We start from the raw sequence: 22,058 nt of genomic DNA on the forward strand, positions 1-22,058 counted from the left end.
GGTTCTGCAGTAGAACACAATGTGTTTTATTGAGAAACATTCCTGTTGATCTGTTTCTAATAGGCTTTCAGCCTCTGAGTTGACAGTGCGTTTTCATTGAAAGGCTTTTCTCTCAAAGTGGCTCCTCGAACATTAATGGCTTATATAAGCAAAGGGATTTCCAGAGTTTTGACTGTCGTGATATCAATATTATTTTTGCTTTAAACCAAACGCAAACTGTGGAGAGGTGAGATTGAGTTTGTTAGTGCTCTGTGCCATCGCTCATCTGGTCAGAACTAACACCAACAAAAGGGTCAGACTGCAGCATCTAATGGGACTGACCGAGCAGTAACCCCCTTTTTTCCCTAAAAACAATGCAGTGAAAAAGTTATTTCGCTTCGGCATTCAGATTGTGCACAAACTGCGGTGCATTCACTGGCCATAGGATGAGTCGAGGGCATTCCCCTCAATGGTTCAGTTAATGAGAACACGAACGCGTTTGACCGCAGTGCTACCAGAATGCTCAAATGTGCTGGCAAGAGCCGAGGGCCACTCTTCAGCCACACCGAGAAAAGAGAGGGGGCACAGGTGCTTTGCGTTCAGAGAGATTGAAAACACTTTGGGAATACACTTTGCCTAAATTTCAGTCAAACCACATATAAACATACCTATACATCTAGTTTCCAGCTGAAATGAACACTAGATGCAGCAAAACATCAACCACTTCTATTCCTTTTTTACACAAAAAACAATAATGAGGTGAATGATTAAAAAAATAAAAGCTTCAGCCCAGTTCTTTGCACAATACTATATTATAACCTCAAAATACTGTGACCATAGTGTTTGATGTGTTAATTTTTGATATTTGCATTGCATAACCTGCTTCATATGTGTGGCTTTTCAGATTTAGTAAACTTGCTTGGTAGCCCACCTGATACAGAATTCCACTTGCGATGCAGAGTTATGGAGTATGAATCAAAAGTCACGAAACATCACAAAAGAGCTTAATAGAAAGCGTCGTTAAACAACAACAACTAGATAAAAAAGTTGGTCAAGACAAACTTTGAAGTTAGCTTGAGAAAGCCTGACCAGGCTTTTTTACATTTAAAAGATTTGGTAGGGTGTTGCTATGCAGTTACTAGGCTACCCTGGGTGGTTGCTGCATATGTGGTTGCTAGGGTACCCAGGGTGGTTGCTAAGGTGTTGCTATTCGGTTGCTAGGGTGTTACTCAACTTAGAGCCCCTTTCACACTGCACGTCGGACCTGCAATATTTCCGGAACATTGCCGGGTCGCATTCTGTGTGAAAGCAACCACGTCCCGGAATTGATTACTGAATTGAACCCAGGTCGGGGACATAGTAACATTGGGGGGTTCGACCCAGGACGAGCGCTGTGTGAACAAAAGCCAGATCTAATTCCGTGTCGAAGTGATGACGCGCGTTATCGCGCGACTCTTTTACCGGCTGTTTTGAAGGAAGATCAACATTCGCGACGAAAACATGTGTGCAAACTGTAATGAAGCAGAGATCAGTTAGTTCCTCACTTTCCGCGCTGACGCCAAGACCGTTTGCTTGCTTCAGTGAAAGTATAACGTGCCTAGCGTTGTCAACTCGTACATTACACGTCACGCGCTGATGTCACGTGTCCTTACGGGATCTTCAAGGGTTGTGTGTGAAAGCACGCACATATACCGGGTCATCACTCGCAGTGTGAAAGTGCCAAATCTAGCGACCAGGGAACAATTACAGGAACACTTTACCCCTGTATTTGCCGGAATGGCAGTGTGAAAGGGGCTTAAGTGTGAAATTGAAAATCCATTGCTAAAGTCAATCAGTGATTGAACAATTGACTGGTTTGCATTAGAAAACATTCCGTGTCTTGTGTGCCTTAACCTGATTAATTACAAAACAGTTTGCTCTGGGGTAAAATGAACAGTTGCATGCTGTGCAAGTTGAATGCTCTTGAATGAATTAAATTAAATGGATATTAATTAGTTTTTTAATGCCACATTCTGTTTCTTTATAGGGAGACAGGGAGACGTTTGAAAATTACTATAGGAAGCAAAGAAAAAAACAAGCAAGACTAGTACTGCAGCCTCAGTCTAACATGGTTAGTATCCGTTGCTCTTTGTACAACCCCAACAGTTTGATTTCATGTATTTTTTTTAATTGAATGTGTTTCACTTCAGCACGAGACAGTGGAGGGCTACAGGAAGTACTTTAATCAGATTGTCGGGTAAGTTAAATCTGCATTCATTTGTGTAGTTTTCTCAAGCTGATAAAGTAATGCCTACTCCCATCATGCTTTGCAGGTTCTTTGTGGTGGAGGATCACATACTTCACGCCACACAAGGCCTGGTGACTAGAGCCTTCACAGATGAACTGTGGAACATGGCCCTGTCCAAAATCATTGCAGTGCTCCGCACACACTCCGTGAGTCCTTCACACACACACTCGTCCCAGTCAAGTCCGAGCACTGTGGGGGATGCACTAAGGAGTCTCATGCAAAGATTTGACATCCCCCTCTCTTTCTCTCTCTGCTGTGCTCTGGCCCAAGTCTCTTTTTTGTGATTAAAAGTTAGCTAGCAGTGGGAGAGAGCAGGCTTGACCCCTTTGTTCGGGCCGCAGGACACAGGCTGTGGGTATTTGCATAATCCCTCACTGATTTACAACTGACTGGCCCTCCAAACACACTCTCAGCCCCAGCAGTTTAGAATATTCACAGTTAATCTGCTGTTATTGTTGCAATCTGTCCTCATTAGGCCCAACTGACCTCTCCATTAGATCAGATTGAATGGATCGCCGCTGAAAGGGCTCACCAGGAAATGCTTCCAATTATCATTCCAAATGCCTTGTTTTGAAAATAAACTTCACTGAAAGACACGACTAAAGCCCTCTTAGCTCCTGAGCTGCCTGCGTTGATAAAAAAAAAAAATGGTGTAGGATTTACTTTGAAACAATTTTCATTCAGGAATTCTAGTCAGTTTCACAAATTATTGCAGAGAAAAGGCAAGGAGCATATTAAACATGGACATTTGAAGTAGAAAGACTGTAAGTGGTATTTTCTTGTAAAATGTATTCCAGTAATCTTACATTAAAAAAATGACAATGTAAAAGCAAAAACAAAATTTTGTCATTTTATAGTCATTTAAATGAATTAATTCCCAGATTTGATAATGGACACCAGAAATGTCTATTTTTTTTTTTTAATTTCAGTAATAATTTGAAGAACAAATATTTATTTCTTTAATTTCTTATAATTATAATAATTAAAGAACAAAAGTCATGGTGATTCACCATTCAAAACACATGGGAACCTTAAGTGTATATCTCAGTTAAATACATGCTTTCAGGCTGAAATTATACACTCACAAAAGCAATTTTCTTCTTCTTCTTCTTCTTTTTTTTTATTAAACCAACCCCCAAAAAATGAATTTTATGATGATATATGAGAATATGATGTGTGTATCATGAGGAATTGCTTGAATATATTTGTTTTCTTGAAGCACCCACTAGAATATTTCAGTTAGGATGTTATATTTTATTATATAAAAAAATGCTACTGTGATTTTAACTTGCAATAACAGTTATCCTTCTTGTTCATTTGCTTATGTTTAACAAGTTCCAGTTTAATTAGATCTTGTGTAATTAAATTATTTGAATAAAAAGTAAATAAATAATAGACCTAAATATGATGTATATAAACTATAAATATAATAAATATTAATAATATATATATATATATATATATATATAATTCAAAATAATGATATCTTTTAAATAATATATTTATTTAATAATTACATCACACATAACCTTTATATGCTATAAAATAATTATTTAATAAATACATCACACATAACCTTTATATGCTATAAAATAATTAATGGAATTTAAATAGTATACTATTTGTTATTGGTGTCATATATCCGCATGTGTGTGTTTGTGTTCTCGTCCTAATGCTTGTCAATGAAGTACATCACGTCCTGAAGTGTGGAGTGACAGTGTGTGTTGCAGCCTGACCAGTGCTTATTTAACTGTGTGATTTACGCACTCTCTGAGAGGCAGGCCACTGTGCCCTATCTAAATGTTTAACAAGAGAATCACACTAGTGCAAAGGGCTGTAAATCAAACGTGCAGCTTCTGTACAACCACCCTCACTATCAAACCCCACCAACCTGGAAGAAACTCGTCTGGCTCATGGTTAAATGCTCTGGAGAACTTTGTGGAGGCTAAAGCTGCTGCCAGCTTTGTGTTAATGTTGATAACAGTTTCTCATAGAATAGCTCACATCTACAGATCTACATCTAAATCAATAACTAGTTAAACACTCGTCAACAATTGAGTGAGAACTGCATTAAGTTGCCAAAACCTGGGGCATCAACCATTTTTCTTTTACCATTCCAGCTCAATTTATTATTTTCCTTAGTTGTCAGTTATAATCATCAGAATTAAAATAAATAAACATTTGAAATGTATCAGTCTGTGTGTAATGAATTAATATAATATACAAGTTTCACTTTTTGAATGGAATTAGTGAAATAAATCAACTTTTTCATGATATTCTAATTATATGACCAGCACCTGTATATATATTAGTGTTGGCAAACAATTAATTGCAATTAATCAAATCCAAAATAAATGTTTTTGTTTAGGTAATATATGTTTTTGTACTCTGTGTATTTTTATGTATTTGTAAACAAAACACATGCATATATATATTTAAGAAAAATATGTTATGTTTGTTTATTAAATATATCTATGTATAATATAAAATATAAGAATAGAAATATATAAATGTATATACATGTTAATATTTAAAAAATATATATGGTGTCTGTGTGTGTGTGTGTAAAGTCACGGCTCACATCGCATTTTATTAGCCCTATTACTTCCGAAATAATGAAGGCTAAAATGCCTGTAACTAATCTAAAGTAAAATGTTTAAAACATTATAAAAACACTTATTAGTTTATCTCCAAAGCAAATCCTCTAAAGTTATAGGCTAAAAAAACGTCAGTCCAAAAACAAATTAAAGGTGAAGCTGATGCCTACCTCTTTCATTCGGCAGGAATCCAAATGTTTCCATGTTCCCGACATATCTGGATGCTAAAATGTTATTTATTATATAGCGTTTGTACTTTCAGTTATTATTATTTAAAATAATCTTGTTGGTTAACGGTTGTTGGTTACGAAAAATAACGAAATTAACATCCCTAGTCAGTAACGTCACATTTCAAAGAATACAGAATAATAGTTACTGTATAATAAATAATGCTGTATTTGCGTCCGAAAGACGGACTCCAAATTTAATTCTCAGAATTACTTTGAGGTTAATACAGTAAATGAAAATTGTTCAGCTTACGGTAAATTTGAGAAGCTCCGCTAGGCTATTTTCCCCTCACTCCACAGCAAATCATTTCAATTAACAGTATTTAGAAAAGAACAGGAATTAAAAATATAAGAAGCTATAGCATATTAACGACAAACCAAAACTAATTAATTTATGTCAAAACGAAACACTCAAACCAACGTTGGGTCTCATTCAAAACAAGATCAAATGTTTCAGTATTCGCGATGAATTTGAATGCCAAATGATTATAAAAAATAGCTTGTTAACAGTGTTTATTATAGTTTGTAATGTTTGTAAACATTTTGTGACTGCATTGTCTATTTCTGAATGAAATCATCTTTTTTTTTCCTTCTAAAAAAAGTATGTTTATATATATATATATATATATATATATATATGAAAATGACAACTGAAATAAATATTTACTGAAAATAAATAAACGACTTTTTAAACCGTTTAACTGATTATTAATCGTCAGGATTAGCTGATACAGTTTGCTGCATTCATGCACTCAGAGACCGGTGACTGTCAAAGAATCAGCAGAGCTTGTTCAAGCTTTTGTCATAGTTAAATCTTTCTTAGACGTTTCAAAATGTCGAAATTGGGTTGCCCATCTATATTTGCATGATGATGTCAATGCCATCGGCGAGCAGAGCATCTCAAAGTTAGGACTTATCAGAAGAGAGCCGCGGTCCTCAGTTGGACAGGAAAGGCTAAGCATGCTGGTGCTTGAGTGTCGAATGTACATGCCCCAAAGCCGAGAAAAAATAGGCCTTATTTGCGCTGTGTCATCAGGCCTAATTTGGTCTTAATCCGGCCCTGCATTGCCATTACAACTTACCTATGATGAGTTAACAGCTAAGCGGACATTTCACTCATTGGCTTCAGCACATTTGCATATGCCGTACTGCTGGAATTTATGATTGGTTGACAGCAAATTTAAAATATTAATTGCAAAGATAAAATAACGTTATTAACCGGTTAATGGCCATTTACATTTTTCGATTTTGTTCGGAACTATAAAATTTTATTTAGTTTCTGGTTCTGTTCCTGTAAAAATTTTGTTCGTTTCCGGTTTTCGTTCCTTGAACCAGTTCAGAGCCCTGGGATCTACTTAACAAATGAAATTAACCATGTAACATTATACATACTCTATTGGTTTCTGTAACCAATATATTAAAACATTTTTTTTACAAATGCAATAAATAATATTGGTATCGGTACTCTGTATCGACAAGTACCAAAAATAAAAGTATCGTATCGGACAAGTACTGGAAAAAGTTGTATCGGTGTATCCCTAAATATATATATTTATATATACAAACACACACACCTCAAATGTATTAAACATCCCTCTTTTTATTTGTATTATTATCATTATTATTATTATTTTACTTTTTTATTATTATATTTAAATGATATTTCTAGTATTTATATTGATGTAATTGATTTTAAGATGTACTGTTATTTACTTTTTATTTAAATAAAAGAATTAGGCTATATCTAGTTTACCTTTTACTTATTTTTAAAAAGTAAAAAAAAAAGAAAGATAATAATGAAAAATCCAATTAACATTAAAATATGCTTAAAATATAAACCTGTAACTGCATATTATAGTGGTTATAGTATTATTTGTGGTTTTAATTTACTAATAAAACAAATAGTGATTATTAAAAGAGGGTTATAACGAAAGTTCATCAAGACATCTTTAACTTGGCATCTGTTCCTGTTCTTTGTTTTGTTTTTGTTTTTTTGTTTTTTAAATGATATAATTAAGTGTGTTTGAGTTTGGACACTTATCACATTGGATCGGTGCTGCACGGTGCTGTGGGGTTTCATATGATGGTGGGTGGGCAGGCCTGTGTGCTCAGACATTGACTAATCCTGTCAGTAATCACTCCCTTGCTTCGGTCAATCACTGCTCTCTCCTATTTAAGCTCATGAACAGGCCTCCTTCATCAGCAGTGGGGGAGGGCTGGACAGCCTTATTTAGATGCTAATGTAACCTAAAGACTCATTAAGACACAAGTGTATTTGATCAATGAGTGACTGGCTGTGAGTTACACATTTAGAGTGAAAACCTAAACCTAAACTAGTCTGGTCTGCAGAAATGTGATTCATTGGATCTTGGATCCGCTGTTTGAATGGATTAATAACATAAAATTTTATTATGCAGTTTTAGGTGTGAATCGAATTAAAGAATGTCTGGCTCATATTTCAAACCAGAATAGTTAGCAATATTACATGAAATTAAGTACAAACTTCATCCAGTTCTCCACAAACACAACCATTCAAAAGTTATCAGTTAAAAAAGTAATTTTAAAGAAAAGTAAAAATATATATAATATATATAAATTACTTTTAACTTGTTATTAATCACTTACCCCCATGTCATCTTCAGAACACAATTTAAGATATTTTGGATAAAAACCTGTAGGGTTGACACTGTCCCATAGACTGCCAAGTAAATAACAGTGTCAAAGTTCATAAAAGGTATGGAAAGTCGTTGTCAGAATACTCCATCTGCCATCAGATGTTCAATCTCGGTTAGATGAAGCGACGGGAACACTTTTTGAAACACCTCCAGGTTTTCATCCAAAATATCTTAAATTGTGTTCCGAAGATGAAAGGAGCTTTTACAGGTTTGGAATTGATTAATGACACAGTTTTCATTTTAGGGTGGAGTATCCCTTTAATACACACACACACACACACACACACACACACACACACACACACAGACATATATGAGTGTAATATACATGAGCATAATATATATATATATATATATATATTTATTTATTTATTTATGGTCAAATATGATGATAATAAAAAAAATAGTTTTATTTGTTGTCATTTGTTATCATGATGAATTGATTTTAGAAGTGAAGCCATTTTACTAATTTTATTTCTTTTCAATTTGGAGTGAAATATGACCTGCACATTTCTTTAAAATATTCACCCACAGATGCTTTATGTTCTAAACACATTTGTGAAGACAACTAATGTGAAGATGCAACCTTTTGTTGTCATTTTTATAATTCTTATTATTATTTCTTAACCCACTAGTCCTACTGCGAAGATCCCGACCTGGTCCTGGAACTGAAGAACCTGATTGTTATATTTGCAGACACTTTACAGGTATTCTACAACTTTATTTTGTTTAAAGTATGACTTCTCTGATGACTTCACTTGAATTACACTTAGATTTTATTACAATTTATATCAAACATTAATGTCAGGATGTCTATATGCTTTACATTTTAAAAACTTCAGCTGTAATTTCTGCAGCTTACTCACTAAACACATCTCACAAACACTTGACAATAAAACCTGGAACACACAACACTATCATACATTTGTTTAACACTTATTTACATTCCAAATTTGCACATAACATACCTGTACATACAAAATTGTCTCCTTTTATATTGTGTTTTTGCTATTTTGTGCCTTTTTTGTATATTTGTATAGTAGTCTTGCCACTGGCATTCTGTTGCACTGTGGAGCTTCTGTCATTAAAACAAATTCCTTGTGTGTGCAAACATATCTGGCAAAGCTGATTCTGATTCTGTAATTGCTTTGGTTTTGTAGGGTTATGGCTTCCCTGTCAACAGACTTTTTGACCTTTTGTTTGAGGTTAGAGATCAGTACAATGAAACATTGCTCAAAAAATGGGCCCTGGTGTTCAGGTGAGCTGAGCTACAACTGCATTGTTTCTGGTGTCAGTTAATTGGGTAGATTCTGCTTTGTTACAGTGACATCTGTGTTTCCTCTGCTGAAACAGGGATATTTTTGAGCAGGACAACTACAGCCCCATTCCAGTGGAAAATGAAGAGGAGTATAAGGCTGTTGTCAGTCGCTTCCCCTTCCATGATGCAGAGATAGAAAAGGTTGGAATAAATATGATTTTTGTTCTTTTTCTGTATTTTTAATATATTTTTAATATATTTTAACGTAATATATTTCTGTGATGGCAATGCTGAATTTTCAACAGCCAATAATCCAGTGATTCAGAAATCAAACTAATATGCTAATGTATATATAGTAAAAGAATCTTTCAAAGAAAGCCATTTTGGCCAATTATTTTAGACAATTTGTACCTTGTATTGTGTCAGAATAGTCTCGTAAAATATATATATATTATGAATATCTGTTTTTAATTGACTGGACATGAATCACATTTTATTGTCTTTTTTGTTTATTAATCAGCAACAATTTCCAAAGAAGCTGCCCATGTCCCAATCAGTGCCTCAAATCTACTCTCAAGTGAAGGAGTTTATTTACGCCAGCTTAAAGTTCTCAGAGTCACTCCATCGCAGGTGAGCAGAATCCACAACACCCATGAATTCCCAATCAGCCATGAAGACATTCAGCAATTATCAGTCTCATTCATTCAGTATGCTTATTCTTGTTCAGAACAAAATGCAAATATTAACTGAAAATCAACTTTGGATGTAGAATCTTGTTAGCAAATACACAAATCTTCAATGCTCATCTTGCTGGATCTGTGTGCAGCTTTTGACAGGGTTAACCACTAGATCCTCCTGTCAACCCTATTGGCAAAGGGCTTCTCAGGAACTGCACTCCAGTGGTTTGAGTCTTACCTCTGAGATAGGTCATTCAAGGTATCTCGGAGAGGTGAGGTGTCCAAGTCACAACATCTAAGTACTGGGGTGCCTCAGGGATCAGTTCTTGGACCACTTCTATTCTCTCTCATTCAGAAACATGTCTCTTCATATCACTGCTACGCTGATGACACTCAACTCTACCTATCATTCCATCCTTATGATCTGACTATAGCTGCTCCCACCATGTCTAACTGACATGTCTTGCTGGATGAAGGACCATCACCTTCAACTGAAACTTGCCAAGACAGAACTGCTTGTGGTTCCATCAAACCCATCGTTTCATCACAATTTCACCATCCAGTTAGGCACATCAATCATAACTCCTTCAAAAACAGCCAGAAAACTTGCAGTTATGATTGATGATCAGCTGACTTTCTCAGACCACACTGCTTAAACTGCCTGGTCCTGAAGATTTTTCTTTATTAATAATTTCGAAACAAAACAAAACATTTCGCCAGCACTTGACCAACTAATACTAGCACTTACCTTTTCTTGTCTATCCTATTCTTGGGAGAAAAAAAATCTAGCTACGGGTTCTATGCTAGACTAACTGAGACTTGTCATGGCACTTGTATACTGTTGTTGTTCTCTGGTTGGTCTGATTGCTTCTATTATTCTTATTTGTAAGTCACTTTGGACAAAAGCGTCTGCTAAATGATTAAATATAAATGTAAGCAGTTCAGGACCATTCTTTCGGAACGTGCTTCACAACTCCTTGTTCAAGCTGTTGTTTTGTCGGGGAAGTCGTGGCCTAATGGTTAGAGGGTTAGACTCCCAATCGAAGGGTTGTAAGTTCTAGTCTCGGGCCGGACGGAATTGTGGGTGGGGGGAGTGCATGTACAGTTCTCTCTCCACCTTCAATACCACGGTGGAGAGAGCCTTGAGCAAGGCATCGAACCCCAGCTGCTCCCCGGGCGCCGCAGCATAAATGGCTGCCCACTGCTCCGGGTGTGTGCTCACAGTGTGTGTGTGTGTGTTCACTGCTCTGTGTGTGTGCATTTCGGATGGGTTAAATGCAGAGCACAAATTCTGAGTATGGGTCACCATACTTGGCTGAATGTCACTTCACTTTCACTTTCAATGTCACTTCACTTGTTCTGTCCAGGCTGGACTATTGCAATGCTCTCTTGGCAGGTCTTCTAACCAGTTCTATCAAACCTTTATAATTAATCCAGAACGTGGCAGCAAGATTCATTTTTAATGAGCCAAAAAGAATGCACGTGACACCTCTGTTTATCAATTTGCACTGGCTACCTATAGTAGCTCGCATAAAGTTCAAGGCATTAATGTTTGCCTACAGAACCACCACTGGCTCTGCACTCCTATATCTAATGGCACTTTTTCACTGCATAGTATGGCACAGTACGGTTCACTTTTGGGGAATTTTTCACTGGGTACAGTGCATGGTACTTTTTTTTTAGTACCACCTCAGTTTTGGTTCCAAGCAAACCATACAATTACCAAAACGTGACGTGTAAACTCTGCTGATCACTGATTGGCCAGAATGAATCGTCACTACCTGCATCACTGAACCTGCGACAAAAACACAAAACAACCACTAGATTTAAATCAGCACAGTCAGCGAAGGATTGAACACAACTGCTTTGAATGTGCAAACTTTTTTTTTTTTTTTTTTTTACAACCAAAAAGTTTTATTTTCTGTTGTGGAAGTACAGACGTTCCTCTTGTTGTCAGCAGGGGAATGGATCCAGCGAGAGCTTAATGGGGCAACGCGGAATGAGGCGGCGCAACTATAACGACATGTGAATAATTCCGCCCACTCTAAAGCGATACTAAACGGCAGTGGAAATGCAAACAATGCCGAACCGAGCAGTGCTGAGTCGTACATAAAAAGCGCTATAAATTCATTACCGTATTTTTCGGACTATAAGTCGCACTGGAATATAAGTCGCATTCATTTAGAACCAAGAACCAATAGATAACATTACCGTCTAGAGCCGCGAGAGGGTGCTCTATGCTGCTCATTGTAGGCTACAGGAGCTCTGAGCAGCATAGAGCACCCTCTCCTGGTTCTAGACGGTAATGTTTTCTATTGGTTCATTTCTCTCGGTTCATGTCAAATTAATTTTGATAAATAAATCACACCTGACTATAAGTCGCAGGACCAGCCAAACTATGAAAAAAGTGCGACTTATAATCCGGAAAATACAGTACTTCAGACTAATATGCCCTCTAGAAGCTTTTGTTCTGCAAGTGAATGTCACTTTATTGTGCCATCCCAAAGAGGCACAAAATCCCTTTCATGGACTTTTAAATTAAATGTTTCCTCCTGGTGGAATGACCTGCCCAACTAAGTCCTTAGCCATCTTCAAGAATCGGGTACAAAACATCTATTCCATCTTTATTTGACCTTCTAATTCTAGCAGTCACTATTCTAATTATATTCTTTAAAAAAAAAAATCTTAAAAAGGCCTCTAACAACAGATTTTTTTATTCTTTTTCTATTCTAGTTTGTATTCTATCGGTTTTCTTTTTATTTATTATATTTTTAAAAAACGCTTGCTACATGTACTGTGTTAAGCTAACTGAGACTTATTATAGCACTTGCAACTCTTTTGTTGATTTTGAATGCTTCCATTGTCCTAATTTTTAAGTCGCTTTGGATAAAACTTTCTGCTAAATGACTAAATGTAAATGTAATGTAGCAAAACAATCAAAAATACATCTAGAATCAGAATTTGTCCAAATTTGGCTTGTGAAGCTATTATCGTGACATGGCCTTCTCCATGGGAAGCCCTCATTTACGGTTCAAAACTGTCTTTAGAACCACCACATTTCCCACCCCAGCCATTTTTTCTGCCAATATTTATTCTCTTTAAGCTCTGTGGCATTCGGCTGGTCGTTGTGAGGGGTCTGTGTTGTGCTTGTCACTGGCACCCCAAATTCTTTCCCAGAGGGTTAGAAGTGCACATAGCTGGAGGGTTTTACCTCTCACTGTCCTTCTGAGGTGAGTAGCCACTGCTCAGCAGCAGAGATTAGTGGTTGACCAGTGGATTACCAATGCTGATATTTATCGGCTGATATTTGGCTTATATATATATATATATATATATATATATATATATATATATATATATATATATATATATAAAATATACAGCTCATGAAAACCCGAAATTTCTATCTCAAAAAATTTGCATATCATGAAAAGGTTCTCTAAACGAGCTATTAACCTAATCATCTGAATAAACTAATTAACTCTAAACACCTGCAAAAGATTCCTGAGGCTTTTAAAAACTCCCAGCCTGGTTCATCACTCAAAACTGCAATCATGGGTAAGACTGCCGACCTGACTGCTGTCCAGAAGGCCATCATTGACACCCTCAAGCGAGAGGGTAAGACTCAGTGGGAAGTCTGTGGGAAGGAAAAAGTGTGGCAAAAAACACTGCACAACGAGAAGAGGTGACCGGACCCTGAGGAAGATTGTGGAGAAGGACCAATTCCAGACCTTGGGGGACCTGCGGAAGTAGTTGACTGATGCCGCGTTTCCACCGAAATTACCCGGAACATTTTTACCAGGAACTTTTTTTCCCAGGAACTTTTCCCCCCCCAGACCTGTTGCTTTCTGCGTTTCCACCGCGGTGTAAATTACCGGGTAGATTAGGCAAATAGACTGGTGACGTAGGTCTGCGCGCGTTTCTCAATACAAAGTACCGCTGATTAAAAAAAAAAAAAGTACTGATTTTGGACGTGCATCCTCGGTAGTTGGTTCAGACTTTGTGCATTCGACTGGGGAGTGTGATGTCTGCAACTACGCAAGTCCGGTAAATCTATAAACAGCAGCGTAACTATATACTATATATATATATATATATATATATATATATATATATATATATATATATATATATATATATATATATATATATATATGATACTTGATTACTTCAGTCAGCTCGTCTTGGCTACTGCAATTTTCCCTACTGTATATTTACAATAAAACGAAATATGATAATCAAATACCACTGCCTCCTTTCGTTTTCATTTAAGCATAATAACAACTGCAGAAATGTACTTAGTTCAGGGAAATGTGTATATGCAGCCATTACAATGAAACGAAATATTATATAAATTTGCCTTTTTTATTTTAATTTTAACATATAGATAAATTGAATACAGACCAAAGAAAACCTGTTAGATTTACCCCGCAGCTGAATTATATTTTATGTTTAACCACTAAAGACACATCAGAGCCAGCGGCGCATATCAGAAGGTCTATCCCAGGAGAGGCTGCTCTCTGCGGATACATGAGGACTGAGCTCCCGCTGATTGAGTGGAGCTCACCGTCTACGAGATCGGCGAAACACATTTTTAAATAGGCGCTGTCTTTATAAATAAACCATAGATTTGAGTTTTAAACAACTACATTCTCGCCTGAAATACTTTTAAAATTACATTTCATGACACAATAACAGTAATATTTGAAAATTATCCAAATAAATGGTGGTTGAACTCAACCAATGCTGCGTGAACTCAGATCGCTTTGGCTACTGCAATTTTCCCCTCAGTATATTTACAATAAAACGAAAAAGGATATAAAATACCACTGCCTCCTTTCATTTTCATTTAAACATAATAAAAGCTGCAGAAATGTACTTAGTTCAGGGATAAGTGTAACGTACAGCCATTACAAAGAAAGAAATATTATATAGACTTGCCTTTTTATTTTCATTTTTACATATAGATAAATTGAATACAGACCAAAGAAAACCTGTTAGATTTACCCCGCAGCTGAATTATATGTTATGTTTTAACCACTAAAGACACATCAGAGCCAGCGGCGCATATCAGAAGGTCTATCCCAGGAGAGGCTGCTCTCTGCGGATACATGAGGACTGAGCTCCCGCTGATCGAGTGGAGCTCATCGTCTACGAGATCGGCGAAACACATTTTTAAATAGGCGCTGTCTTTATAAATAAACAACAGATTTGAGTTTCAAACAACTACATTCTCGCCTGAAATACTTTTAAAATTACATTTCATGACACAATAACAGTAATATTTTGAAAATGTTGATCCGAATAAATGGTGGTTGAACTCAACCAATGCTGCGTGAACTCAACCAATCAGCATGTTTAGCGCCAAAGTCCCGCCCCCGAAAGTTCCGGAACTTTAAAAAAGTACCACCTCGCCAGCAGGGACTTTCTGGGGGGCATTTTTTTACCCGGAACTTTTATTTAGTTCCTGGTTCCTGCGGTGGAAACACACCAAGTACCGGACCAAGTCCCTAGTTCCTGGGTAAAGTTCCTGCGGTGGAAACGCGGCTTGAGTCTGGAGTAGAAACATCCAGAGCCACCGTGCACAGGCGTGTGCAGGAAATGGGCTACAGAGAAGCAGCCCTGGACTGTTGATCAGTGGTCCAAAGTACTTTTTTCGGATGAAAGCAAATTTTGCATGTCATTCGGAAATCAAGGTGCCAGAGTCTGGAGGAAGACTGGGGAGAAGGAAATGCCAAAATGCCTGAAGTCCAGTGTCAAGTACCCACAGTCAGTGATGGTCTGGGGTGCCATGTCAGCTGCTGGTGTTGGTCCACTGTGTTTTATCAAGGGCAGGGTCAATGCAGCTAGCTATCAGGAGATTTTGGAGGCCTTCATGCTTCCATCTGCTGAAAAGCTTTATGGAGATGAAGATTTCGTTTTTCAGCACGACCTGGCACCTGCTCACAGTGCCAAAACCACTGGTAAATGGTTTACTGACCATGGTATTACTGTGCTCAATTGGCCTGCCAACTCTCCTGACCTGAACCCCATAGAGAATCTGTGGGATATTGTGAAGAGAAAGCTGAGAGACACAAGACCCAACACTCTGGATGAGTTTAAGGCCGCTATCGAAGCATCCTGGGCCTCCATAACACCTCAGCAGTGCCACAGGCTGATTGCCTCCATGCCACGCCGCATTGAAGAAGTCATTTCTGCAAAAGGATTCCCGACCAAGTATTGAGTGCATAACTGAACATAATTATTTGAAGGTTGACTTTTTTTGTATTAAATATGTCGGATGAAATATGCTAATTTTTTGAGATAGGAATTTTGGGTTTTCATGAGCTGTATGCCAAAATCATCAGTATTAAAACAATAAAAGACCTGAAATATTTCAGTTGGTGTGCAATGAATCTAAAATATATGAAAGTTTAATTTTTATCATTACATTATGGAAAATAATGAACTTTTTCACAGTATGCTAATTTTTTGAGAAGGACCTGTATGTGTGATTTTATAACAAGACTGCCTTTTTCGAAAACCAAATTAGCTCCTACTCCGGAGCAGGGTATAACCAGCACAACTGGTGCTATCCGTGATGCAAGTAGACATTGATTGGCCAGACGTGTTCAAAAACGCCCTCACCAGCCATGATTTAAACAATAGTTGTGTCAACTTATTTTGCCAGTATAATGAACAGCAATAAATGTATGGATGCAAGCACTTTTGTAGCAAATGTAGCACTCCCAGTTGTCCTTGTAGATTCTTAGTCCTCCGTTCTGTTTTTTCAATCGCTTTATGTATACGTCAACATTCCATGTCTATAATTGTGAAACCCGCAAGACACAACAGAAACACAGCTCCAATCACAGCATCCTCCTGTTGTTAGCGTTGTTCTTCTTTTTTAACGTTGTTGAATGCCGTGCACAAATGACATCTCTGTCAAGCGGCTTATGTCATGTAATGTCAACTCTTTAAATTGTACTGGGAAAAACTGTTAGTGCAAAATCATCCCAGTATTTTAGTGCTGTACATTTAGGCCCCGTCCACACGGAGACGCGTTTCTGTGAATACGCACAAATTTTTTATCAGATAGGCGTTTCGTCCACACGGATCCGGCGTTTTCGCAAGGTGAAACTGCTATTTTTTTAAACCGGGTCCCAAACTGGATAAGTTTGAAAACGCTGTCTTTGTGTTTCGTCTGGACGGCTAATCCGTATATTTTCTGAAACGATGACGTCATCAGCCCACGTCTCCCCCCTAGTCAGACACCTCTACGTCATGTAACAGCAACAAAAACATGACAAATACTGAACGATTGTCTTTTTATTAAATAACATTAACACTGATTAATAAATGTATTGTTCCATGTTCGTTTGTGTACCACGCGCAATGTTTTTGAGCATAGTCCAAGTCTTCTTCTCTGTTTTTAGTGTATCTCTGTGGCAGAATTACAGCGCCACATACAGTTCTGGCATGTATACTACATCATTTTGCGGTTTCGTGTGGACGCGGATATTTCTTGAGATGAGGAAAAAAAAGATCGGATTGGGGTAAGCTCCGTCTCCGTGTGGACGGGGCCTTAGTTCAGGAAATAAAGAAGTGCGAAAGGCCCTAATGCAAACGACTGCAGACTTCACACTCCTCTCTAATGCTTTCTTTGTTAAGCAAGCGATAATGAGCGACCTTTTGCAGAAGCAATTAATTTCATAGCATTAGTGTAAATGGTGAGATTTATGAGAGAAAATAGCCAGATGGCTAATACAAAGTTGTACCGGGAGGATGTGTTGCAAATGTTGTTCGCCGATTCTGACTCTGAAGGGGAATATTTGCCCTTTGAAAATGACAATCGGCCACGGTACATCTTTGCAGCGCAATGGTGCCGCCGTGCAAGGCGAGAGTTTTCACGAAGCACAAACAAGTGATCATTTCGACCCTTTGCTCAACAGGGATGTGGGTGGCAGAGGTTAACGTGGTCATAGTGTCCATAGGAGAGCTGTTGCTGATCACGCACGCTCTAATGCGCGGCCGGCAGACAGTACAGGTGCAGTCTGTGTGGAGTAGGTGCACTCTGTGCTGCGTCATGCAATGAATGAGAAGAACCATATTCTCAAGAACTACGAACTGTGTCATATAGATACCTTATTGGGCAAATAGCTGGTCAACTGATCAAAAAATAGGCACATGTATTTTACTATGGCACAGTAATATAGTAATAATGTACTACTTTTCTTGTTTTCTTTTTTTTTTCTGATCATTTAGAATGAGAATAAAAAGACAAAAAAAACAACAACAACAATCAAATACAAAAAAAGTAGATCTCTATCTTTAAGTTCTGTAAAGCCACAAGCTTTTCAAATTTTGATGTCAAAATACAAAATTTTTCCCAAAAGATTTTGAGATACATCTTTTCACACTGAGGAAAATTGAGGCACTTAAACACAACTATTATATTTGTATGATTATTTTAATTCATTTTATATGTAAAGCACAATTACCATTGTGCATGAAATGTGCTATGTACATAAACTTTGCCTTGCCCTACGATAACCTATTGTCAAGGAGTGTAATAATTGACTATCAAATATGTTGAGTTCACTGTTATAGTGTGCAATATTTTGTAATGATTGCAAATATATAATCAAATTTAGGTTCACCTGATCAAGAAAATAACGTGGTTGTCCAGACAAAGTCTTTAAGAATTATTCAACCTTCTGTGTGTCTGAGTATATATTTGTATGAGCTAACAATCCGTGCAAGAATTAACAATGTGTTCTGTCGACTATGTGTCCTAATTATATTATGAGACATAATTAAAAAGTAAGTCTTTGTGCAAAGATTGAACATATTTCTTGGTTAACTTGTATTTCAGCTCAACTGAGATTGACGACATGCTCCGTAAATCCACCAACCTGCTGCTGACGAGGACGTTGAGCAGCTGCTTACAAAATCTAATCAAAAAGCCACACATAGGATTAACTGAGGTAACGTTAATGTGACCAATCGCCTCACTCTGTCTGCGAAGCTCAGTTTCGAAAATAACGTGTGCCTTACTTTCTGTTATGTTTTTCAGCTAGTTCAAATTATCATCAACACCACCCATTTAGAGTATGCGTGTAAATACCTGGAGGATTTTATCACGAACATCACCAATGTTTCCCCGGAAACAGTTCATACCACAAGACTCTACGGGCTTTCCACCTTCAAGGTAAAAGTCATTCACAGACATGTTCTTTAATTACACATTTCACTCGGTTGTATGACTGCCAAGGGCTCACTGTGATCAGAAAACAGCCATCTGGAGTGGTTCCCTCAGAGTAAAGCACAGGACAGGAGCCGCCTCAGGCTTCACGAACTGCATACTGAGCTTGTTTTGATGCTACTGTGTTAAATGTATCAAAACGGAGGTGTTATCGGGTGACCTCTTTTTGAGTCATTAAACATGCAGCAGCATGTTAGCATTGCTCAAGTTTGATTACAACGAATTGCATAAGTATTCATCCCCACCAGTTTCCAAATTTTGTTTTTTACAACTTGATTTTTTTTTTTACCGTTTAAGGTTCACCAAGTGTACCGATTGATATGCCTAGAAAATATTTTTCAACCTCTTTGAGAATTCTTTCTGCACCTTCACGTTTTAAATCCCAAGCACTTTGGATTTTACACGCTGCTGGGAAAAATAGCAGAGTAAAAAGGACTAATCCGGTATGCGAAGTAACATTAGTGCAAAGCACTATTTTATTTCAGAAAGTATTTTTTCTACTCATTTTGTTGAACATTTGACTATTATATTTATGTGCAAGTTCAGGGTTTTGGTACTTGAAAGTTTGGGAGGCTCAATGTACTACAGTCTTTTTAACGGTATGATCATGTATTTTCCATTGTCTGGTCTTTAATAAGCTAACAAAAATCACAAATAATTTTAATATCTAATCACAAGTTATATATTCGCAATACTCAATTATAGCAATATATATTCAATCGGCACATAAGTATCAAGATAGTATTGAATCGGCAGATTAGCGTATTGTCCCAGTCCTACAAATTATGTTTGATTGTTGCATGACGATTTAGTGGTTGCAACATTTACTGCTTCAGTTGCCAATTGATTTCCAGTGCAACTAGGAATTTTCCACATTTCGCAGTTGATATTCATGTGAATTCGTTTTTTTAACAGCTAGGAATTGCATTTGAAAGGGAATATTAGCCTTTTTTAAAAGTTAAACAAAAAAGCATACAATTAATTGTTGCAACATTTATCATTTCAATACTGTTTAAAAGCATCCCAGGAATCATTCAGTAGTTGGTTGCACCACTGTTGTGTTTGCACACTTGAGGAAATTTTTGAATGCATGGTTTCCTATTTTTAGGATGCTAGACATGCAGCCGAAGGAGAAATATACACCAAACTCAACCAGAAGATTGATGAATTCATTCAGCTGGCTGATTATGAATGGGGCATGGCAGAATCGGACGGCAGGGCCAGCGGCTACCTCATGGACCTCATTAACTTCCTGCGTAGCACCTTCCAGGTCTTCACACACCTTCCAGTAAGTTTCATACCATCCTATTCATATGCAGTCTTGCCGTGAATTTGTGGCCAGTCTTCACCCATGAGTTCATGTAATGTTTGTTATTGCATGTGTGGCGTCAATCAGTGTTGCATTTATAGGTGTTTAGATGTTCATACCTGGGTGTAAGTTCAAAACCTTTTCTAGTTTATGCCCCTCTTTTGACTTTCCACTGTTTGATACTAGGTGTAAATCAGTGTATAAATGCACAGGAATGTCGTGTTTGGTGTTATAGGTGTCACTACAGAAACATACCACGTCCGTCTCCAAAACCAATCAAAAACCTGACTATTCCTGCACATAATCAACACAGACAACTCCCAGCCCATCCATTTGCTGAGAACGATACAGCTTGCTTGTGTTTCTCTTCAGCTGCCCTGTCCTCTTAAAAATATTACTTTAACCTCCAGTTTAAGTTGGATATGCTTTGGTTTCTCAACAAAAGTGACATCTTTCCTCTAAGTGAATGTATTCCTTGGTTTATTTTCTGCCAGGCATGCTTGGCTTTTCTGATTTTCCTTTGTCTGTCCATTTATTATCGCTATACTTTCTTTCCCTTTCCGTGTTTTATTTTCTTGGGGTTTCCGATCAGAATAACAACAAAGATCATGCTGCGATGTCGGTAAGTAGACCTTTTTCGAACCCTAGAGGAGGAAGAGAAAAATTGTCATAATAAAAAATTTAAAAAATACATTAAACCTGCATGTTCATGTCAGTTATGTGGACTTGCTGCAAGCCTTGTTTTGCTTCCCTTTTCACGTGCATTGCAGAATGTAATCCAGATCGATTTGCATGCTGCCCCTGATTTGCTTGATTTTGCCCATTATTGTTTGATGCTCATACAAGTATCTGCAGAACATTTGTGCCGTTCTTACTTGAGATTCACTAGCACTAGTCACAGCATTTAAAGGGAACAGTTCACCCAAAAAATTTAATTGAAATCCAAAAACTTTTCTTTCTTTCTTTCTTTGGAACACAAAATAAATTGAATGAGTATTTTTAGCCATAAAATGAATGTAAATGGGGTTCAGAACCTCATTTACTTTGACTTTATGGACAAATTGTTTTTGTTGATCTACCTCTTTAAATGGAGGTAGACACATTGAGTGTCTCTCAATTCAGAATGCTGCTTTATTATTCCTGCATAATGACACATTCTAACCTACTACACCATCAGGACAGCTAGATATCATTATATGTCAAGTTTACTCAGAAGTTTCATAATCTATATGTTAGCGCAGCTAACTCACTTTGCACCAATTCATTAAAGGGGGGGTGAAATGCTCGTTTTCACTCAATATCCTGTTAATCTTGAGTACCTATAGAGTAGTACTGCATCCTTCATAACTCCAAAAAGTCTTTAGTTTTATTATATTCATAAGAGAAAGATAGTCTGTACCGATTTTTCCCGGAAAAACACGACCGACTGGAGGCGTGACGTGTGGGCGGAGCTAAAGAATCACGAGCGCCAGTAGGCTTTTGCGTAGAGGTCGTTTGGAAGCTGACATTACCTTGAGGAAAAAACCATCACCCAAAACAAACCATGGATAACAGTCAGATTCAGCCGTTTATTTATGATCCAGAATCAGATCCCGAGGCTGAAACTGAACGAGAGCAGCAGCAGCAGCAACGACTCGCTCCGAGCGGGGCTCGAACCCGGGTCTCCGGCATGGGAGGCGGACGCACTAACAAGGAGGCAGAGATATTTTAAGCAGTTTTACTCACCGCCTGCGGTTCCAACACACGATCGTGACCCTTTTTCGTTGGGATTGCATCATCCTTAAGAAATAAACAAACCAGAAGGA

The 22,058-nt window shown here is 37.5% G+C and overlaps 1 protein-coding gene and 1 long non-coding RNA gene across 6 annotated transcripts in view; both read left to right on the forward strand.

The window, feature by feature from the left end:
- The window catches only part of LOC127969094 (exocyst complex component 6-like), a 71,216-nt gene that overhangs the window by 36,268 nt on the left and 12,890 nt on the right, over positions 1-22,058 (forward strand). For 3 of the 5 annotated variants that reach the window (XM_052570773.1, XM_052570772.1, XM_052570776.1), the window contains 11 exons: positions 2,006-2,089; positions 2,169-2,215; positions 2,292-2,412; positions 8,401-8,472; positions 8,926-9,023; positions 9,119-9,224; positions 9,544-9,653; positions 18,555-18,666; positions 18,756-18,890; positions 20,053-20,232; positions 20,846-20,875. In XM_052570773.1, the coding sequence (XP_052426733.1) occupies positions 2,006-2,089; positions 2,169-2,215; positions 2,292-2,412; positions 8,401-8,472; positions 8,926-9,023; positions 9,119-9,224; positions 9,544-9,653; positions 18,555-18,666; positions 18,756-18,890; positions 20,053-20,232; positions 20,846-20,875 (1,095 nt within the window). The remainder of the gene's footprint in view (positions 1-2,005; positions 2,090-2,168; positions 2,216-2,291; positions 2,413-8,400; positions 8,473-8,925; positions 9,024-9,118; positions 9,225-9,543; positions 9,654-18,554; positions 18,667-18,755; positions 18,891-20,052; positions 20,233-20,845; positions 20,876-22,058) is intronic. The other 2 variants (XM_052570775.1, XM_052570774.1) reach the window with 1 other exon arrangement.
- On the forward strand, positions 13,852-17,934 carry LOC127969096 (uncharacterized). Its single transcript, XR_008156217.1, has 2 exons — positions 13,852-14,196; positions 14,778-17,934. It is a non-coding gene; the product is annotated as an uncharacterized LOC127969096 (long non-coding RNA).

Source organism: Carassius gibelio, chromosome B12 (assembly GCF_023724105.1).
Source record: "Carassius gibelio isolate Cgi1373 ecotype wild population from Czech Republic chromosome B12, carGib1.2-hapl.c, whole genome shotgun sequence".
NCBI classification, from domain to species: domain Eukaryota; kingdom Metazoa; phylum Chordata; class Actinopteri; order Cypriniformes; family Cyprinidae; genus Carassius; species Carassius gibelio.